The sequence below is a fragment of the Nerophis lumbriciformis genome, linkage group LG07 (genome assembly GCF_033978685.3).
Source record: "Nerophis lumbriciformis linkage group LG07, RoL_Nlum_v2.1, whole genome shotgun sequence".
Classification (NCBI taxonomy): Eukaryota; Metazoa; Chordata; class Actinopteri; order Syngnathiformes; family Syngnathidae; genus Nerophis; species Nerophis lumbriciformis.
This window is the reverse complement of record NC_084554.2, coordinates 867,501-885,000: the sequence shown is the minus strand read 5'-3', so window position 1 is coordinate 885,000 and position 17,500 is coordinate 867,501. Positions and strand designations below refer to the sequence as shown.

Here is a 17,500-nt window from a genome sequence, read left to right as displayed (position 1 = left end):
CAGCATCGATAGCCTTTTATTAATTCCGGTAGGTATTCTTTTCGTGGAGGTGGGTGGGTGGTTGCTGTCATGGTGCACGTATTGGAGTGTTGTGTTGGATTTCGTGAATGGTTGGTAGCTGTTATTTCTCAGGTTGAAAGTGACGTCGAGGAAGTTGAGAAGCCTCAACCTGAACCTTGGTATTTACCGTGATGACGGACTGGCAGTGTGTCGCGCCTCGCCAAGGAGCAGTGAGAATACCAAGAAGCGCATATGCCAAATTTTCAAAGAGAACGGCCTACGGATCACGATTGAAGCCAACAAGCAAACCGTCAACTTCCTCGAAGTCACTTTCAACCTGAGAAATAACAGCTACCAACCATTCACGAAATCCAACACAACACTCCAATACGTGCACCATGACAGCAACCACCCACCAACCACCACGAAAAGAATACCTACCGGAATTAATAAAAGGCTATCGATGCTGTCATCTAGCAAAGCTGAATTTGACCAAGCAACCCCCCCGTACCAAAAAGCCCTTGATGAAAGCGGATACAATTTCACCCTCACCTATGAACCCACGCCAGGAAACCAACCGAAAAAGAACAGAAAACGAAACAACATCATCTGGTACAACCCCCCATACAGCAAAAACGTCTCAACCAACATTGGCCCCAAATTCCTCACTCTGATTGACAAACACTTTCCCAAAGGCAACACCCTAAGAAAAGTATTCAACAAGAACAACATTAAATTGAGCTACAGCTGTATGAACAATATACGACAAATTATCTCAAACCACAACAAAACAATTGCAAATGAGCCGTCGGCCCCCGGACAGAGCGACCCCAAAACCAACAAAGGCTGTAACTGCCGCAAGAAACCTGATTGCCCTCTCAACGGGGGGTGCTTACAAACATCAGTTGTCTACCAATCTAAGGTAACACGCAAGGACATTAACACATCCGACACATATGTAGGATTAACCGAGGGAGAATTCAAAACCAGATGGAACAATCACAAGGCTTCTTTCAGGAACCAAAACCTACGGAATACCACAGAACTCAGCAAACACATTTGGGACCTCAAAGACAATAATGTTGAATATTCAATAACATGGCAAATTCTTGCATCCAGCACACCTTACAATAGTGGTAACAAAAGATGCAACCTATGCTTGAAAGAGAAACTGTTTATTATTTACCGTCCAGACCTGTCATCCCTCAACAAGCGCAGCGAAATTGTATCAGCATGCCGCCACAGACGGAAACACCTCCTAGGTAACACATGAGCCAATCGCCACGCCCCTACGCCAGCCTGTACCCACCCACTCTGTGCCCTATATAAACCATGGTATGCGAATGCTCCCATTAAAATCTCCTGATGATTGAGGGTACCCCCCCTCATGAAACAGGCCTGTAGAGATGAAATAGTCTTGTGATTTTTTTCCCACACAAATATATATATATATATATATATATTTTGTCATGTTTGTATTATCATGTTTTGTTTTAAGTCATGTTTTGTTTAGTTTCTGTCTCCCTTGTCTGGTCACCATAGCAACCATTAGTTTTCACCTGTCACGTCACGCACCTGTTTAACGTTTTGAGTCACGCACCTGCTTTCACTAATCATGTCCATAGTATTTAAGTTCATTCATTTTCTGTTGTTCGTCCTGACGACCTCAACACATTTATGCTCTGTTCATGCCTGATACTTCTTTTCATGTCAATTCCTCAAACAACTACTTTTGTCCAAGCCAAGTAAGTTTTTGTTCCATATTTATAGTCTTTTTGGTTTCATGGTTTGTTCTCCGCCATTGTGCGTATGTTTTTTGTTTGTACTTTTTTGCTATAGTCTTTTGGTTTCATAGTTTATTCTCCGCCACTGTGCGCGCTTTCATTTATTCCTTTTTTTTTGATAATAATAAATCATGTACCTTCATTCCCGTCTCGCACGAGCCAACTTTCCGTTGCATCCTGGAAAAGCACACACCCCCGGACCAAGTCATGACATATTTTTTTTTTTTAAGTTGTACTCCTTTTTTGTTCAAATAAAATTACAACTTTTTTTTTTTTACCAAAACACAAAAAACGCAATATTTCCCCCCAAGTGTAATATTTGATGTGAAGTCATTGGAGCCCAAATAGTTGAATTATTCATAACATTGATTTGGATTCATTATACATTTTTAAGCAATGACAGTTTAAATTAAAAAAAAAATCTACTAAAATTCTTGGGGATCCAAAAAGATCCCACTCATAAAAGTGTTCAAAATAAGTCATTAATTTTTTTTACTTTCATCGATTAAGCATCTAAATCAACTTCAGATATATCTGTCCATTACAAGTTTTTATTATTATTATTATTATTTTTTTGTTACTTTGGTTTTGTTTGTGTTATGCCCTTTTTGTCAAATAACATTTGATTTTTTTTTTTATATTGCAAGCATACAAAATATGCAATATTTTCCCCAAAAAAATATTTCAAAGTGTAATATTTGATATGACGTGTTTGGAGCCTTAAATATGTCAATCATTCATAACAACATTCTTGATTATTTTTGAGCAATGACAGTTTAAAATAAATAAATAAAAAACACCAAAATTCTTGAGCATCCAAAACGGTCCCACTCATAAAATATTTCAAAATAAGTCATACATTTTTTTTTTTTAACTGTCAAGGGTTAAATCTCCAGATATATTCGTCAATTATACGTTTTTATTATTTAGTTTTTAATGTTTTGTGTTTTTAAGCCCTTTTTGTCAAAGAAAACTTTGATTTTTTTATGGCAAAAACACAAAATATTGTCTTGACTGCGGTGGTTAGATTGGTGTATTTTATACACACAACGAGTAGAGATTAGAAGCACTAATGGTAGCAGGACCCCGAGATGCAGAGAAGGCAGGTGATGTGCGGCTAAACTGTCAGACAGGAGAAGCTGAGGGAACCAGCGCTCGGACCAGAGGTCGAGTGGCTGAAACATGCAAGCAACACAGGAAGTGGAACAAAGTAAGAGCGCTGGACAGGAAGTAACCCGCAAGTGACCTGGTCTGGATATGGAAGTTGTTGGTGGTTCCCGTGTGTTCGTAGTCGTGGATGGCTGCTGCAAACAGGATGGAAAATATCTCCAGCTCAGTTAGCCAGTGCTGAAACACAAAACGTATTAGCATCGTTAGCGCTAGTGTCATTTTTAGCATTCTTAACATTTCTAGCATTAATAGCATTGTGAGCATTATTGACATTGTTAGCATTCATAGTATTTTTAGCATTAATAACACTGCTAGCATTGTTAGAATTAATATCACTGTTAGCATTAATAGCATTGTTGTCATTAGTGGTGATTTAGTATTACTAGCATTACTAGCATTAGTAACATTGGCAGCATTATTAGCTTTAGTAGCATTTTAGCATTAGTGGCATTTTTAGCATTAGTAGCATTGTTAACATTAACATCATGTTTATCTTTATTAGCATTAATAGCACTACTAGCATTAATAGTATTAGTAGCATTACTAGCATTAGTAACATTGGCAGCATTATTAGCTTTAGTAGCATTTTAGCATTAGTGGCATTTTTAGCATTAGTAGCATTGTTAACATTAACATCATGTTTACCTTTATTAGCATTAATAGCACTATTAGCATTAATAGTATTAGTAGTATTACTAGCATTAGTAACATTGGCAGCATTATTAGCTTTAGTAGCATTTTAGCATTAGTGGCATTTTTAGCATTGTTAACATTAACATCATGTTTATCTTTATTAGCATTAATAGCACTATTAGCATTAATAGCATTGTTAGAATTATTAGCATTAATAGCATTGTTAGCATTAGTGGTGATTTAGTATTACTAGCATTACTAGCATTAGTAACATTGGCAACATTATTAGCTTTAGTAGCATTTTAGCATTAGTGGCATTTTTAGCATTAGTAGCATTGTTAACATTAACATCATGTTTATCTTTATTAGCATTAATAGCACTATTAGCATTAATAGTATTAGTAGCATTACTAGCATTAGTAACATTGGCAGCATTATTAGCTTTAGTAGCATTTTAGCATTAGTGGCATTTTTAGCATTAGTAGCATTGTTAACATTAACATCATGTTTATCTTTATTAGCATTAATAGCACTATTAGCATTAATAGTATTAGTAGCATTACTAGCATTAGTAACATTGGCAGCATTATTGGCTTTAGTAGCATTTTAGCATTAGTGGCATTTTTAGCATTAGTAGCATTGTTAACATTAACATCATGTTTATCTTTATTAGCATTAATAGCACTATTAGCATTAATAGTATTACTAGCATTACTAGCATTAGTAACATTGGCAGCATTATTAGCTTTAGTAGCATTTTAGCATTAGTGGCATTTTTAGCATTAGTAGCATTGTTAACATTAACATCATGTTTATCTTTATTAGCATTAATAGCACTATTAGCATTAATAGTATTAGTAGCATTACTAGCATTAGTAACATTGGCAGCATTATTAGCTTTAGTAGCATTTTAGCATTAGTGGCATTTTTAGCATTAGTAGCATTGTTAACATTAACATCATGTTTATCTTTATTAGCATTAATAGCACTATTAGCATTAATAGTATTACTAGTATTACTAGCATTAGTAACATTGGCAGCATTATTAGCTTTAGTAGCATTTTAGCATTAGTAGCATTAATGGCATTTTTAGCATTAGTAGCATTGTTAACATTAACATGATGTTTATCTTTATTAGCATTAATAGCACTATTAGCATTAATAGCATTAGTAGCATTACTAGCATTAGTAACATTGGCAGCATTATTAGCTTCAGTAGCATTTTAGCATTAGTGGCATTTTTAGCATTAGTAGCATTGTTAACATTAACATCATGTTTATCTTTATTAGCATTAATAGCACTATTAGCATTAATAGTATTAGTAGCATTACTAGCATTAGTAACATTGGCAGCATTATTAGCTTTAGTAGCATTTTAGCATTTTTAGCATTAGTAGCATTGTTAACATTAACATCATGTTTACCTTTATTAGCATTAATAGCACTATTAGCATTAATAGCACTGTTAGAATGATTAGCATTAATAGCATTGTTAGCATTAGTAACAATGTTAGCATTAGTATCATTGTTATCATTTGTTGCATTGTTAGCATTAATGACGTAATAATACTTACCAACTACTAATCAAGAAGGTGTGTCTACTAATACTTACCAACATGCCAGTGTGGAGCAGCAGGTAGTGGATACTTACCAACATGCCAGTGTGGAGCAGCAGGTAGTGGATACTTACCAACATGCCAGTGTGGAGCAGCAGGTAGTGGATACTTACCAACATGCCAGTGTGGAGCAGCAGGTAGTGGATACTTACCAACATGCCAGTGTGGAGCAGCAGGTAGTGGATACTTACCAACATGCCAGTGTGGAGCAGCAGGTAGTGGATACTTACCAACATACCAGTGTGGAGCAGCAGGTAGTGGATACTTACCAACATGCCAGTGTGAAGCAGCAGGTAGTGGATACTTACCAACATGCCAGTGTGGAGCAGCAGGTAGTGGATACTTACCAACATACCAGTGTGGAGCAGCAGGTAGTGGATACTTACCAACATGCCAGTGTGGAGCAGCAGGTAGTGGATACTTACCAACATGCCAGTGTGGAGCAGCAGGTAGTGGATACTTACCAACATGCCAGTGTGGAGCAGCAGGTAGTGGATACTTACCAACATACCAGTGTGGAGCAGCAGGTAGTGGATACTTACCAACATGCCAGTGTGGAGCAGCAGGTAGTGGATACTTACCAACATGCCAGTGTGGAGCAGCAGGTAGTGGATACTTACCAACATGCCAGTGTGGAGCAGCAGGTAGTGGATACTTACCAACATGCCAGTGTGGAGCAGCAGGTAGTGGATACTTACCAACATGCCAGTGTGGAGCAGCAGGTAGTGGATACTTACCAACATGCCAGTGTGGAGCAGCAGGTAGTGGATACTTACCAACATGCCAGTGTGGAGCAGCAGATAGTGGATACTTACCAACATGGAGCAGCAGGTAGTGGATACTTACCAACATGCCAGTGTGGAGCAGCAGGTAGTGGATACTTACCAACATGCCAGTGTGGAGCAGCAGGTAGTGGATACTTACCAACATACCAGTGTGGAGCAGCAGGTAGTGGATACTTACCAACATACCAGTGTGGAGCAGCAGGTAGTGGATGGTCTGTGTGACGTCAGCAGCATGAGTCAGGTTGTGATACGGGTTCTTGTTCTTGCTGTAGCCCACCTCCAGTGACTCAGCAAACGATATCACAGCTGACACAGGAACCTGCCGTATCACAAAATCACATCAACAATGGGGAAATAATAATAATAATAATAGGGGTGTCTACCATCCCATGTTGATATCAGACATTCGTTTCGTTCATATCGTATCAACTTGCATGTCAAATGTGTGATATCATGTGCGATACAAGCAGTCATGCAACGTGTTTATGTGTGTGATATCATGTGTGATAGAAGCAGTCCTGCAGCGTGTTTACTTGTGTGTGGTATCATGTGCGATACGAGCAGTCCTGCAGCGCGTTTACTTGTGTGTGGTATCATGAGCGATACAAGCAGTCCTGCAGAGTGTTTAGTTGTGTGTGATATCATGTGCGATACAAGCAGTACTGCATTGTGTTTACTTGTGTTGATATCATGTGCAGTACTGCAGCGTGTTTACTTGTGTGCGATATCATGTGCAATACAAACAGTCCCGCAGCGTGTTTACTTGTGTTTGATATCATGTGCGATACAAGCAGTCCTGCAGCGTGTTTACTTGTGTGGGATATCATGTGCGATACAAGCAGTCCCGCAGCGTGTTTACTTGTGTGGGATACCATGTGCGATACAAGCAGTCCCGCAGCGTGTTTACTTGTGTGTGATATCATGTGCGATACAAGCAGTCCTGCAGTGCGTTTACTTGTGTTTGATATCATGTGTGATACAAGCATATTAACTTGTGTGGGATATCATGTGCGATGCAAGCAGTCCTGCAGCATGTTTACTTGTGTGTGATATCATGTGCGATACAAGCAGTCCCGCAGCGTGTTTACTTGTGTGTGATATCATGTGCGATACAAGCAGTCCTGCAGTGTGTTTACTTGTGTTTGATATCATGTGTGATACAAGCATATTAACTTGTGTGGGATATCATGTGCGATACAAGCAGTCCTGCAGCATATTTACTTGTGTGTGATATCATGTGCGATGCAAGCAGTCCTGCAGCGTGCTTACTTGTGTGTGATATCATGTGCGATACAAGCAGTCCCGCAGCGTGTTTACTTGTGTGGGATATCATGTGCGATACAAGCAGTCCTGCAGCGTGTTTACTTGTGTGGGATATCATGTGCGATACAAGCAGTCCTGCAGCGTGTTTACTTGTGTGGGATATCATGTGCGATACAAGCAGTCCTGCAGTGTGTTTACTTGTGTTTGATATCATGTGTGATACAAGCAGTCCTGCAGCGTGTTTACTTGTGTGTGATATCATGTGCAATACAAGCAGTCCTGCAGCGTGCTTACTTGTGTGTGATATCATGTGCGATACAAGCAGTCCCGCAGCGTGTTTACTTGTGTGGGATATCATGTGCGATACAAGCAGTCCTGCAGCGTGTTTACTTGTGTGTGATATCATGTGCAATACAAGCAGTCCTGCAGCGTGCTTACTTGTGTGTGATATCATGTGCGATACAAGCAGTCCTGCAGCGTGTTTACTTGTGTGTGATATCATGTGCGATACAAGCAGTCCTGCAGCGTGTTTACTTGTGTGTGATATCATGTACGATACAAGCAGTTCTGCAGTGTGTTTACTTGTGTGTGATATCATGTGCGATACAAGCAGTCCTGCATTGTATTTACTTGTGTGGGATATCATGTACGATACAAGCAGTCCTGCATTGTGTTTACTTGTGTGTGATATCATGTGTGATACAAGCATATTAACTTGTGTGGGATATCATGTGCGATACAAGCAGTCCCGCAGCATATTTACTTGTGTGTGATATCATGTGCGATGCAAGCAGTCCTGCAGCATGTTTACTTGTGTGTGATGTCATGTGCGATACAAGCAGTCCTGCAGCGTGTTTACTTGTGTGTGATATCATGTACGATACAAGCAGTCCTGCAGCGTGTTTACTTGTGTGTGATATCATGTGCGATACAAGCAGTCCTGCAGTGTGTTTACTTGTGTTTGATATCATGTGTGATACAAGCATATTTACTTGTGTGGGATATCATGTGCGATGCAAGCAGTCCTGCAGCGTGTTTACTTGTGTGTGAAATCATGTGCGATACAAGCAGTCCTGCAGCGTGCTTACTTGTGTGTGATATCATGTGCGATACAAGCAGTTCTGCAGTGTGTTTACTTGTGTGTGATATCATGTGCGATACAAGCAGTCCTGCATTGTATTTACTTGTGTGTGATATCATGTGCGATACAAGCAGTCCTGCAGCGTGTTTACTTGTGTGTGATATCATGTGCGATACAAGCAGTCCTGCAGCATGTTTACTTGTGTGTGATATCATGTGCGATACAAGCAGTCCTGCAGCGTGTTTACTTGTGTGTGATATCATGTGCGATACAAGCAGTCCTGCAGTGTTTATTTGTGTGTGATATCATGTGCGATACAAGCAGTCCTGCAGCGTGTTTACTTGTGTGTGATATCATGTGCGATACAAGCAGTCCTGCAGCGTGTTTACTTGTGTGTGATATCATGTGCGATACAAGCAGTCCTGCAGCGTGTTTACTTGTGTGTGATATCATGTGCGATACAAGCAGTCCTGCAGCGTGTTTACTTGTGTGAGATATCATGTGCGATACAAGCAGTCCTGCAGCGTGCTTACTTGTGTGTGATATCATGTGCGATACAAGCAGTCCTGCAGCGTGTTTACTTGTGTGTGATATCATGTGCGATACAAGCAGTCCTGCAGCGTGTTTACTTGTGTGTGATATCATGTGCAATACAAGCAGTCCCGCAGCGTGTTTACTTGTGTGGGATATCATGTGCGATACAAGCAGTCCCGCAGCATGTTTACTTGTGTGTGATATCATGTGCGATACAAGCAGTCCCGCAGCGTGTTTATTTGTGTGTGTGATATCATGTGCGATACAAGCAGTCCTGCAGTGTTTATTTGTGTGTGATATCATGTGCGATACAAGCAGTCCTGCAGCGTGTTTACTTGTGTTTGATATCATGTGTGATACAAGCATATTAACTTGTGTGGGATATCATGTGCGATACAAGCAGTCCTGCAGCATATTTACTTGTGTGTGATATCATGTGCGATGCAATCAGTCCTGCAGCGTGTTTACTTGTGTGGGATATCATGTACGATACAAGCAGTTCTGCAGCGTGTTTACGTGTGCGTGATATCATGTGCGATACAAGCAGTCCTGCAGTTTGTTTACTTGTGTTTGATATCATGTGCGATACAAGCAGTCCTGCAGTTTGTTTACTTGTGTTTGATATCATGTGCGATACAAGCAGTCCTGCAGCATGTTTACTTGTGTGTGATATCATGTGCGATACAAGCAGTCCTGCAGCGTGTTTACTTGTGTGTGATATCATGTGCGATACAAGCAGTCCTGCAGTGTTTATTTGTGTGTGATATCATGTGCGATACAAGCAGTCCTGCAGCGTGTTTACTTGTGTGTGATATCATGTGCGATACAAGCAGTCCTGCAGCGTGTTTACTTGTGTGTGATATCATGTGCGATACAAGCAGTCCTGCAGCGTGTTTACTTGTGTGTGATATCATGTGCGATACAAGCAGTCCTGCAGCGTGTTTACTTGTGTGAGATATCATGTGCGATACAAGCAGTCCTGCAGCGTGCTTACTTGTGTGTGATATCATGTGCGATACAAGCAGTCCTGCAGCGTGTTTACTTGTGTGTGATATCATGTGCGATACAAGCAGTCCTGCAGCGTGTTTACTTGTGTGTGATATCATGTGCAATACAAGCAGTCCCGCAGCGTGTTTACTTGTGTGGGATATCATGTGCGATACAAGCAGTCCCGCAGCATGTTTACTTGTGTGTGATATCATGTGCGATACAAGCAGTCCCGCAGCGTGTTTATTTGTGTGTGTGATATCATGTGCGATACAAGCAGTCCTGCAGCGTGTTTTACTTGTGTGTGACATCATGTGCGATACAAGCAATCCTGCAGCGTGTTTACTTGTGTGGGATATCATGTGCGATACAAGCAATCCTGCAGCATGTTTACTTGTGTGTGATATCATGTACAATACAAGCAGTCCCGCAGTGTGTTTACTTGTGTTTGATATCATGTGTGATACAAGCATATTAACTTGTGTGTTATATCATGTGCGATACAAGCAGTCCTGCAGCATGTTTACTTGTGTGTGATATCATGTGCGATACAAGCAGTCCTGCAGCGTGTTTACTTGTGTGTGATATCATGTGCGATACAAGCAGTCCTGCAGCGTGTTTACTTGTGTGAGATATCATGTGCGATACAAGCAGTCCTGCAGTTTGTTTACTTGTGTTTGATATCATGTGCAATACAAGCATGTTTACTTGTGTCTGATATCACGTGCGATACAAGCAGTCCTGCAGTGTTTATTTGTGTGTGATATCATGTGCGATACAAGCGTGTTTACATGTAAATGTCCTCCAATAAAGAAACAATTCCTTCTATTTTACTGCAGTCATTGACAGAAGGTAAACGTGCTGGCAGCTACACAGCAGCTAAGCAGACAATAGCACAGCATAGTGACAATATAGAGACGTAAGAAATAATGATATCTCACCTTGAAGCGTGTGATCAAGTCATATCTGGTGAGAAGCTCATAGAAGATGAACTTCAGAGCGTGATCTCCACTGGCTACGTTCAGGGCAAACACGTCAAACGACCAGCTGTCCACATGCTGCAACATCATATTATATTATATACTGTACATACTGTACACCTCACATTATATTATATACTGTACACCTCATATTATATACTGTACACCTCATATTATATTATATTATATACTGTACAGCTGTCCACATGCTGCAACACAATATCATATTACTATATATACTGTACACATCATATTATATTATATACTGTACATATTACATTATATACTGTACATGTTATATTACACTATATACTATACATATTATATTATTTATATTATATATTGTACATATTATATTACATTACAATGACAAAATATGCTGTACATATTACATTATATACTGTACATATAATATTATAACATATAATTGATCACATGTTTCATACACAAATATTCACACCTTTTACCTGTAAAACATGTTAATGATGTTTCACCTTGTAAAGAACTGATTATTATGATTATTATTACTAGAACTAATATTATAATTACTGTAATGTTATCATATTAACATCATTATCATTATTATTAATAATAGTGGTATCAATGTTATTACTATATTATCATTATTATCGCTACCGTTATAACTATCCATATTATTATAGTTATTCTTATCATCAATAGTATTACAATCATTATTACTTTACTAATAGTAGTATCAATATTATTATATTAATTATTATTACCATCAGCATCTTTATTATTATTTTCAATATTGTTTGTATTATCATTATTTTGTTATAAACATCATCATCATTATTACTATATTATTATCAATAGTAGTATATGTCATTATTATTATTACTGCTATCATTATTACTATATTATTATCAATAGTAGTATATGTCATTATTATTATTACTGCTATCATTATTACTATATTATTATCAATAGTAGTATATGTCATTATTATTATTACTGCTATCATTATTACTATCCATATCATTATCATTCACCTTTTGCTTATCATTATTATCATCAATAGTAGTATTACTATTTTATTAATAGTAGTATCATTATTATTACCATCATCATTATTATTATTATTACTACTATTAGTGTTATCAATATTATTATTACTACTATTAGTTTTATCATTATTATTATTATCATTATTACTACTATTAGTGTTATCAACATTATTATTACTACTATTAGTGTTATCATTATTATTATTATTACTACTATTAGTGTTATCATTATTATTATTATTACTACTATTAGTGTTATCAACATTATTATTACTACTATTAGTGTTATCATTATTATTATTATTACTACTATTAGTGTTATCAACATTATTATTACTACTATTAGTGTTATCATTATTATTATTACTAATATTAGTGCTATCATTATTATCATTATTATTACTATGAGTGTTATCAACATTACTATTACTACTATTAGTGTTATCAACATTACTATTACTACTATTGGTGTTATCAACATTATTATTACTACTTTTAGTGTTATCATTATTATTATTATTACTATTAGTGTTATCAACATTATTATTACTAATATTAGTGCTATCATTATTATCATTATTATTACTATTAGTGTTATCAACATTACTATTACTACTATTAGTGTTATCAACATTACTATTACTACTATTGGTGTTATCAACATTATTATTACTACTTTTAGTGTTATCATTATTATTATTACTACTATTAGTGTTATCAACATTATTATTACTACTATGAGTGTTATCAACATTATTATTACTACTATTAGTGTTATCATTATTATTATTATTACTACTATTAGTGTTATCATTATTATTATTATTATTACTATTAGTGTTATCATTATTATTATTACTATTAGTGTTATCAACATTATTATTACTACTATTAGTGTTATCATTATTATTATTACTATTAGTGTTATCAACATTATTATTACTACTATGAGTGTTATCAACATTATTATTACTACTATTAGTGTTATCAACATTATTATTACTACAATTAGTATTATCATTATTATTATTACTACTATTAGTGTTATCATTATTATTATTACTACTATTAGTGTTATCATTATTATTATTACTACTATTAGTGTTATCAACATTATTATTACTACAATTAGTATTATCATTATTATTATTACTACTATTAGTGTTATCATTATTATTATTACTACTATTAGTGTTATCAACATTATTATTACTACTATTAGTATTATCATTATTATTATTACTACTATGAGTGTTATCACCATTATTATTACTACTATTAGTGTTATCAACATTATTATTACTACAATTAGTATTATCATTATTATTACTACTACTATGAGTGTTATCACCATTATTATTACTACTACTAGTGTTATCAACATTATTATTACTACTATTAGTGTTATCAACATTATTATTACTACAATTAGTATTATCAGTATTATTATTACTACTATTAATGTTATCAACATTATTATTACTACTATTAGTATTATCAACATTATTATTACTACAATTAGTATTATCATTATTATTATTACTACTATTAGTGTTATCAACATTATTATTACTACTATTAGTGTTATCATTATTATTATTACTATTAGTGTTATCAACATTATTATTATTACTACAATTAGTATTATCAGTATTATTATTACTACTATTAGTGTTATCAACATTATTATTACTACTATTAGTGTTATCAACATTATTATTACTACAATTAGTATTATCATTATTATTACTACTATTAGTGTTATCAACATTATTATTACTACTATTAGTATTATTATTATTACTACTATTAGTGTTATCAACATTATTATTACTACTTTTAGTGTTATCATTATTATTATTACTGCTATTAGTGTTATCAACATTATTATTACTACTATGAGTGTTATCAACATTATTATTACTACTATTAGTGTTATCATTATTATTATTACTACTATTAGTGTTATCAACATTATTATTACTACTATTAGTGTTATCATTATTATTATTATTATTACTATTAGTGTTATCATTATTATTATTACTATTAGTGTTATCAACATTATTATTACTACTATTAGTGTTATCATTATTATTACTACTTTTAGTGTTATCATTATTATTATTACTACTATGAGTGTTATCAACATTATTATTACTACTATTAGTGTTATCAACATTATTATTACTACAATTAGTATTATCATTATTATTATTACTACTATTAGTGTTATCATTATTATTATTACTACTATTAGTGTTATCATTATTATTATTACTACTATTAGTGTTATCAACATTATTATTACTACTTTTAGTGTTATCATTATTATTATTACTACTATTAGTGTTATTATTATTATTACTATTAGTGTTATCAACATTATTATTACTACTATTAGTGTTATCAACATTATTATTACTACTATTAGTGTTATTATTATTATTACTATTAGTGTTATCAACATTATTATTACTACTCACAATAACATTATCATGTGATTATTAATAACATGATTAGACTCCTCACTGAGTGAAATAAGCACATGGATGTGAGGGCTGACATAAATGAACATTAAGTGTCAAATATCGAAATAAACAGTAAATATTCACAAAGTGAAGAAAGCCATGTAAACAAATATTGATTATTGATTGATTATGATAGCAAACGTGTTACTTTTAGTACAGCGATGACATCTGGAGGGTAACTCAGGTCCACCATGTTGGACGATCTTCTATACATCCTGTGTCACACACACATAAACATCTTTGTTGTTGTTGTTGTTTTCTTCTATACATCCTGTGTCACACACATAAACATCTTTGTTATTGTTGTTGTTGTTTTCTTCTATACATCCTGTCTCACACACATAAACATCTTTGTTATTGTTGTTGTTTTCTTCTATACATCCTGTGTCACACACACATAAACATCTTTGTTATTGTTGTTGTTGTTTTCTTATATAAACAACACGATCATCATTTGAGTCAGTCCTCACTGATTTTCAACTATTTCTACTTGCGCTGTGTGTAGGGGCCCCTACATAGACTGTGCTTAGGGGCCTCTACATGCACTGTGTGTAGGGGCCCCTACATAGACTGTGCTTAGGGGCCTCTACATGCACTGTGTGTAGGGGCCCCTACATAGACTGTGCTTAGGGGCCTCTACATGCGCTGTGTGTAGGGGCCCCTACATAGACTGTGCTTAGGGGCCTCTACATGCACTGTGTGTAGGGGCCCCTACATAGACTGTGCTTAGGGGCCTCTACATGCACTGTGTGTAGGGGCCCCTACATAGACTGTGCTTAGGGGCCTCTACATGCACTGTGTGTAGGGGCCCCTACATAGACTGTGCTTAGGGGCCTCTACATGCGCTGTGGGTAGGGGCCCCACAATCTTTCCTCCTATTGTGTGCAGAAGTGCATGTCAAATGTCAATAAGTGAGTGGCAGGACCTATCCTAGCCCCCTCCTGCTCCATCCCAGACAAGCAGATGAGTGACATAAGCAGTGAGCTCACCTGTCCACAAAGATGCCAGACAAGCAGGTGAGTGACACAAGCAGTGAGCTCACCTGTCCACAAAGATGCCAGACAAGCAGGTGAGTGACATAAGCAGTGAGCTCACCTGTCCACAAAGATGCCCGCCTGCACAGCGTACACGATGCTGCGGAAGCGAGGTTTGTCCTCAAATCTCCGCAGCATGCGACACCTCTGCCGCGTGAATGTGGACGCCAGCCAATCACGGACCTCTGATGGAACTGTCTCTGATTGGATCTCACTCAGCTCGTCCTCTTGCTCCGACACACGCCTGAACGACAAACACACCTGGATGATAATACACACACACACACCTGTATGATTATATACACGCACCTGTATGATAATATACACGCACCTGTATGATAATATACACGCACCTGTATGATAATATAGACACACCTGTATGATAATATAGACACACCTGTATGATAATATAGACGCACCTGTATGATAATATACACACACCTGTATGATAATATACACGCACCTGTATGATAATATAGACACACCTGTATGATAATATACACACACCTGTATGATAATATAGACACACCTGTATGATAATATAGACACACCTGTATGATATTATAGACACACCTGTATGATAATATACACGCACCTGTATGATAATATAGACACACCTGTATGATATTAGAGACACACCTGTATGATAATATACACGCACCTGTATGATAATATAGACACACCTGTATGATAATATAGACACACCTGTATGATAATATACACGCACCTGTATGATAATATAGACGCACCTGTATGATAATATACACGCACCTGTATGATAATATACACGCACCTGTATGATAATATAGACGCACCTGTATAATAATATACACACCTGTATGATAATATACACGCACCTGTATGATAATATAGACACACCTGTATGATAATATACACGCACCTGTATGATAATATAGACACACCTGTATGATAATATAGACGCACCTGTATGATAATATAGACGCACCTGTATGATAATATACACGCACCTGTATGATAATATAGACACACCTGTATGATAATATAGACGCACCTGTATGATAATATACACGCACCTGTATGATAATATAGACACACCTGTATGATAATATAGACGCACCTGTATGATAATATAGACACACCTGTATGATATATCACAAGTTTATGATATTTTCAAACAACTTTCCTGTTTTCCTGAAAGTACAAACTTTCAAGGACTGAAGCTGCGTTTTCTAGATTGTTCTTCAAGTCCGCCATTGATGCTTGGCCTCGTTCCAGCTGCTGCACCAGACACCGTAATCTGTAATATTCACAACACATTATTATTACTGTAATATTCATCCATACATTATTATTACTGTAATATTCACAACACATTATTATTACTGTAATATTACTCAATACATTATTACTACTGTAATATTACTTAATACATTATTATTACTGTAATATTACTCAATACATTATTATTACTGTAATATTCATCCATACATTATTATTACTGTAATATTACTCAATACATTATTATTACTGTAATATTACTCAATACATTATTATTACTGTAATATTCATCCATACATTATTATTACTGTAATATTCATCCATACATTATTATTACTGTAATATTACTCAACACATTATTACTGTAATATTCACAACACATTATTATTACTGTAATATTACTCAATACATTATTATTACTGTAATATTACTCAATACATTATTATTAATGTAATATTCACAACACATTATTATTACTGTAATATTCATCCATACATTATTATTACTGTAATATTCATCCACACGTTATTACTGTAATATTCATCCACACATTATTACTGTAATATTCATACATACAGTATTATTACTGTAATATTACTCAATACATTATTATTACTGTAATATTCATCCATACATTATTATTACTGTAATATTCATCCATACATTATTATTACTGTAATATTCATCCACACATTATTACTGTAATATTCATCCATACATTATTATTACTGTAATATGACGCAATACATTATTATTACTGTAATATTCATCTATACATTATTATTACTGTAATATTCATCCATACATTATTATT

General features: G+C 35.4%; 1 protein-coding gene across 1 annotated transcript in view; it reads right to left on the bottom strand.

Annotated features, from left to right (window-relative positions):
* Positions 1–17,500, bottom strand: part of LOC133609905 (dual specificity calcium/calmodulin-dependent 3',5'-cyclic nucleotide phosphodiesterase 1C-like) — a 72,950-nt gene that overhangs the window by 30,843 nt on the left and 24,607 nt on the right. Inside the window, exons 6-11 of the mRNA XM_061965957.1 lie at positions 16,585–16,705; positions 15,488–15,657; positions 14,541–14,607; positions 10,795–10,911; positions 6,167–6,307; positions 3,031–3,131 (exon numbers count right to left, since the gene is read on the bottom strand). Of these exons, the coding sequence (XP_061821941.1) occupies positions 3,031–3,131; positions 6,167–6,307; positions 10,795–10,911; positions 14,541–14,607; positions 15,488–15,657; positions 16,585–16,705 (717 nt within the window). The remainder of the gene's footprint in view (positions 1–3,030; positions 3,132–6,166; positions 6,308–10,794; positions 10,912–14,540; positions 14,608–15,487; positions 15,658–16,584; positions 16,706–17,500) is intronic.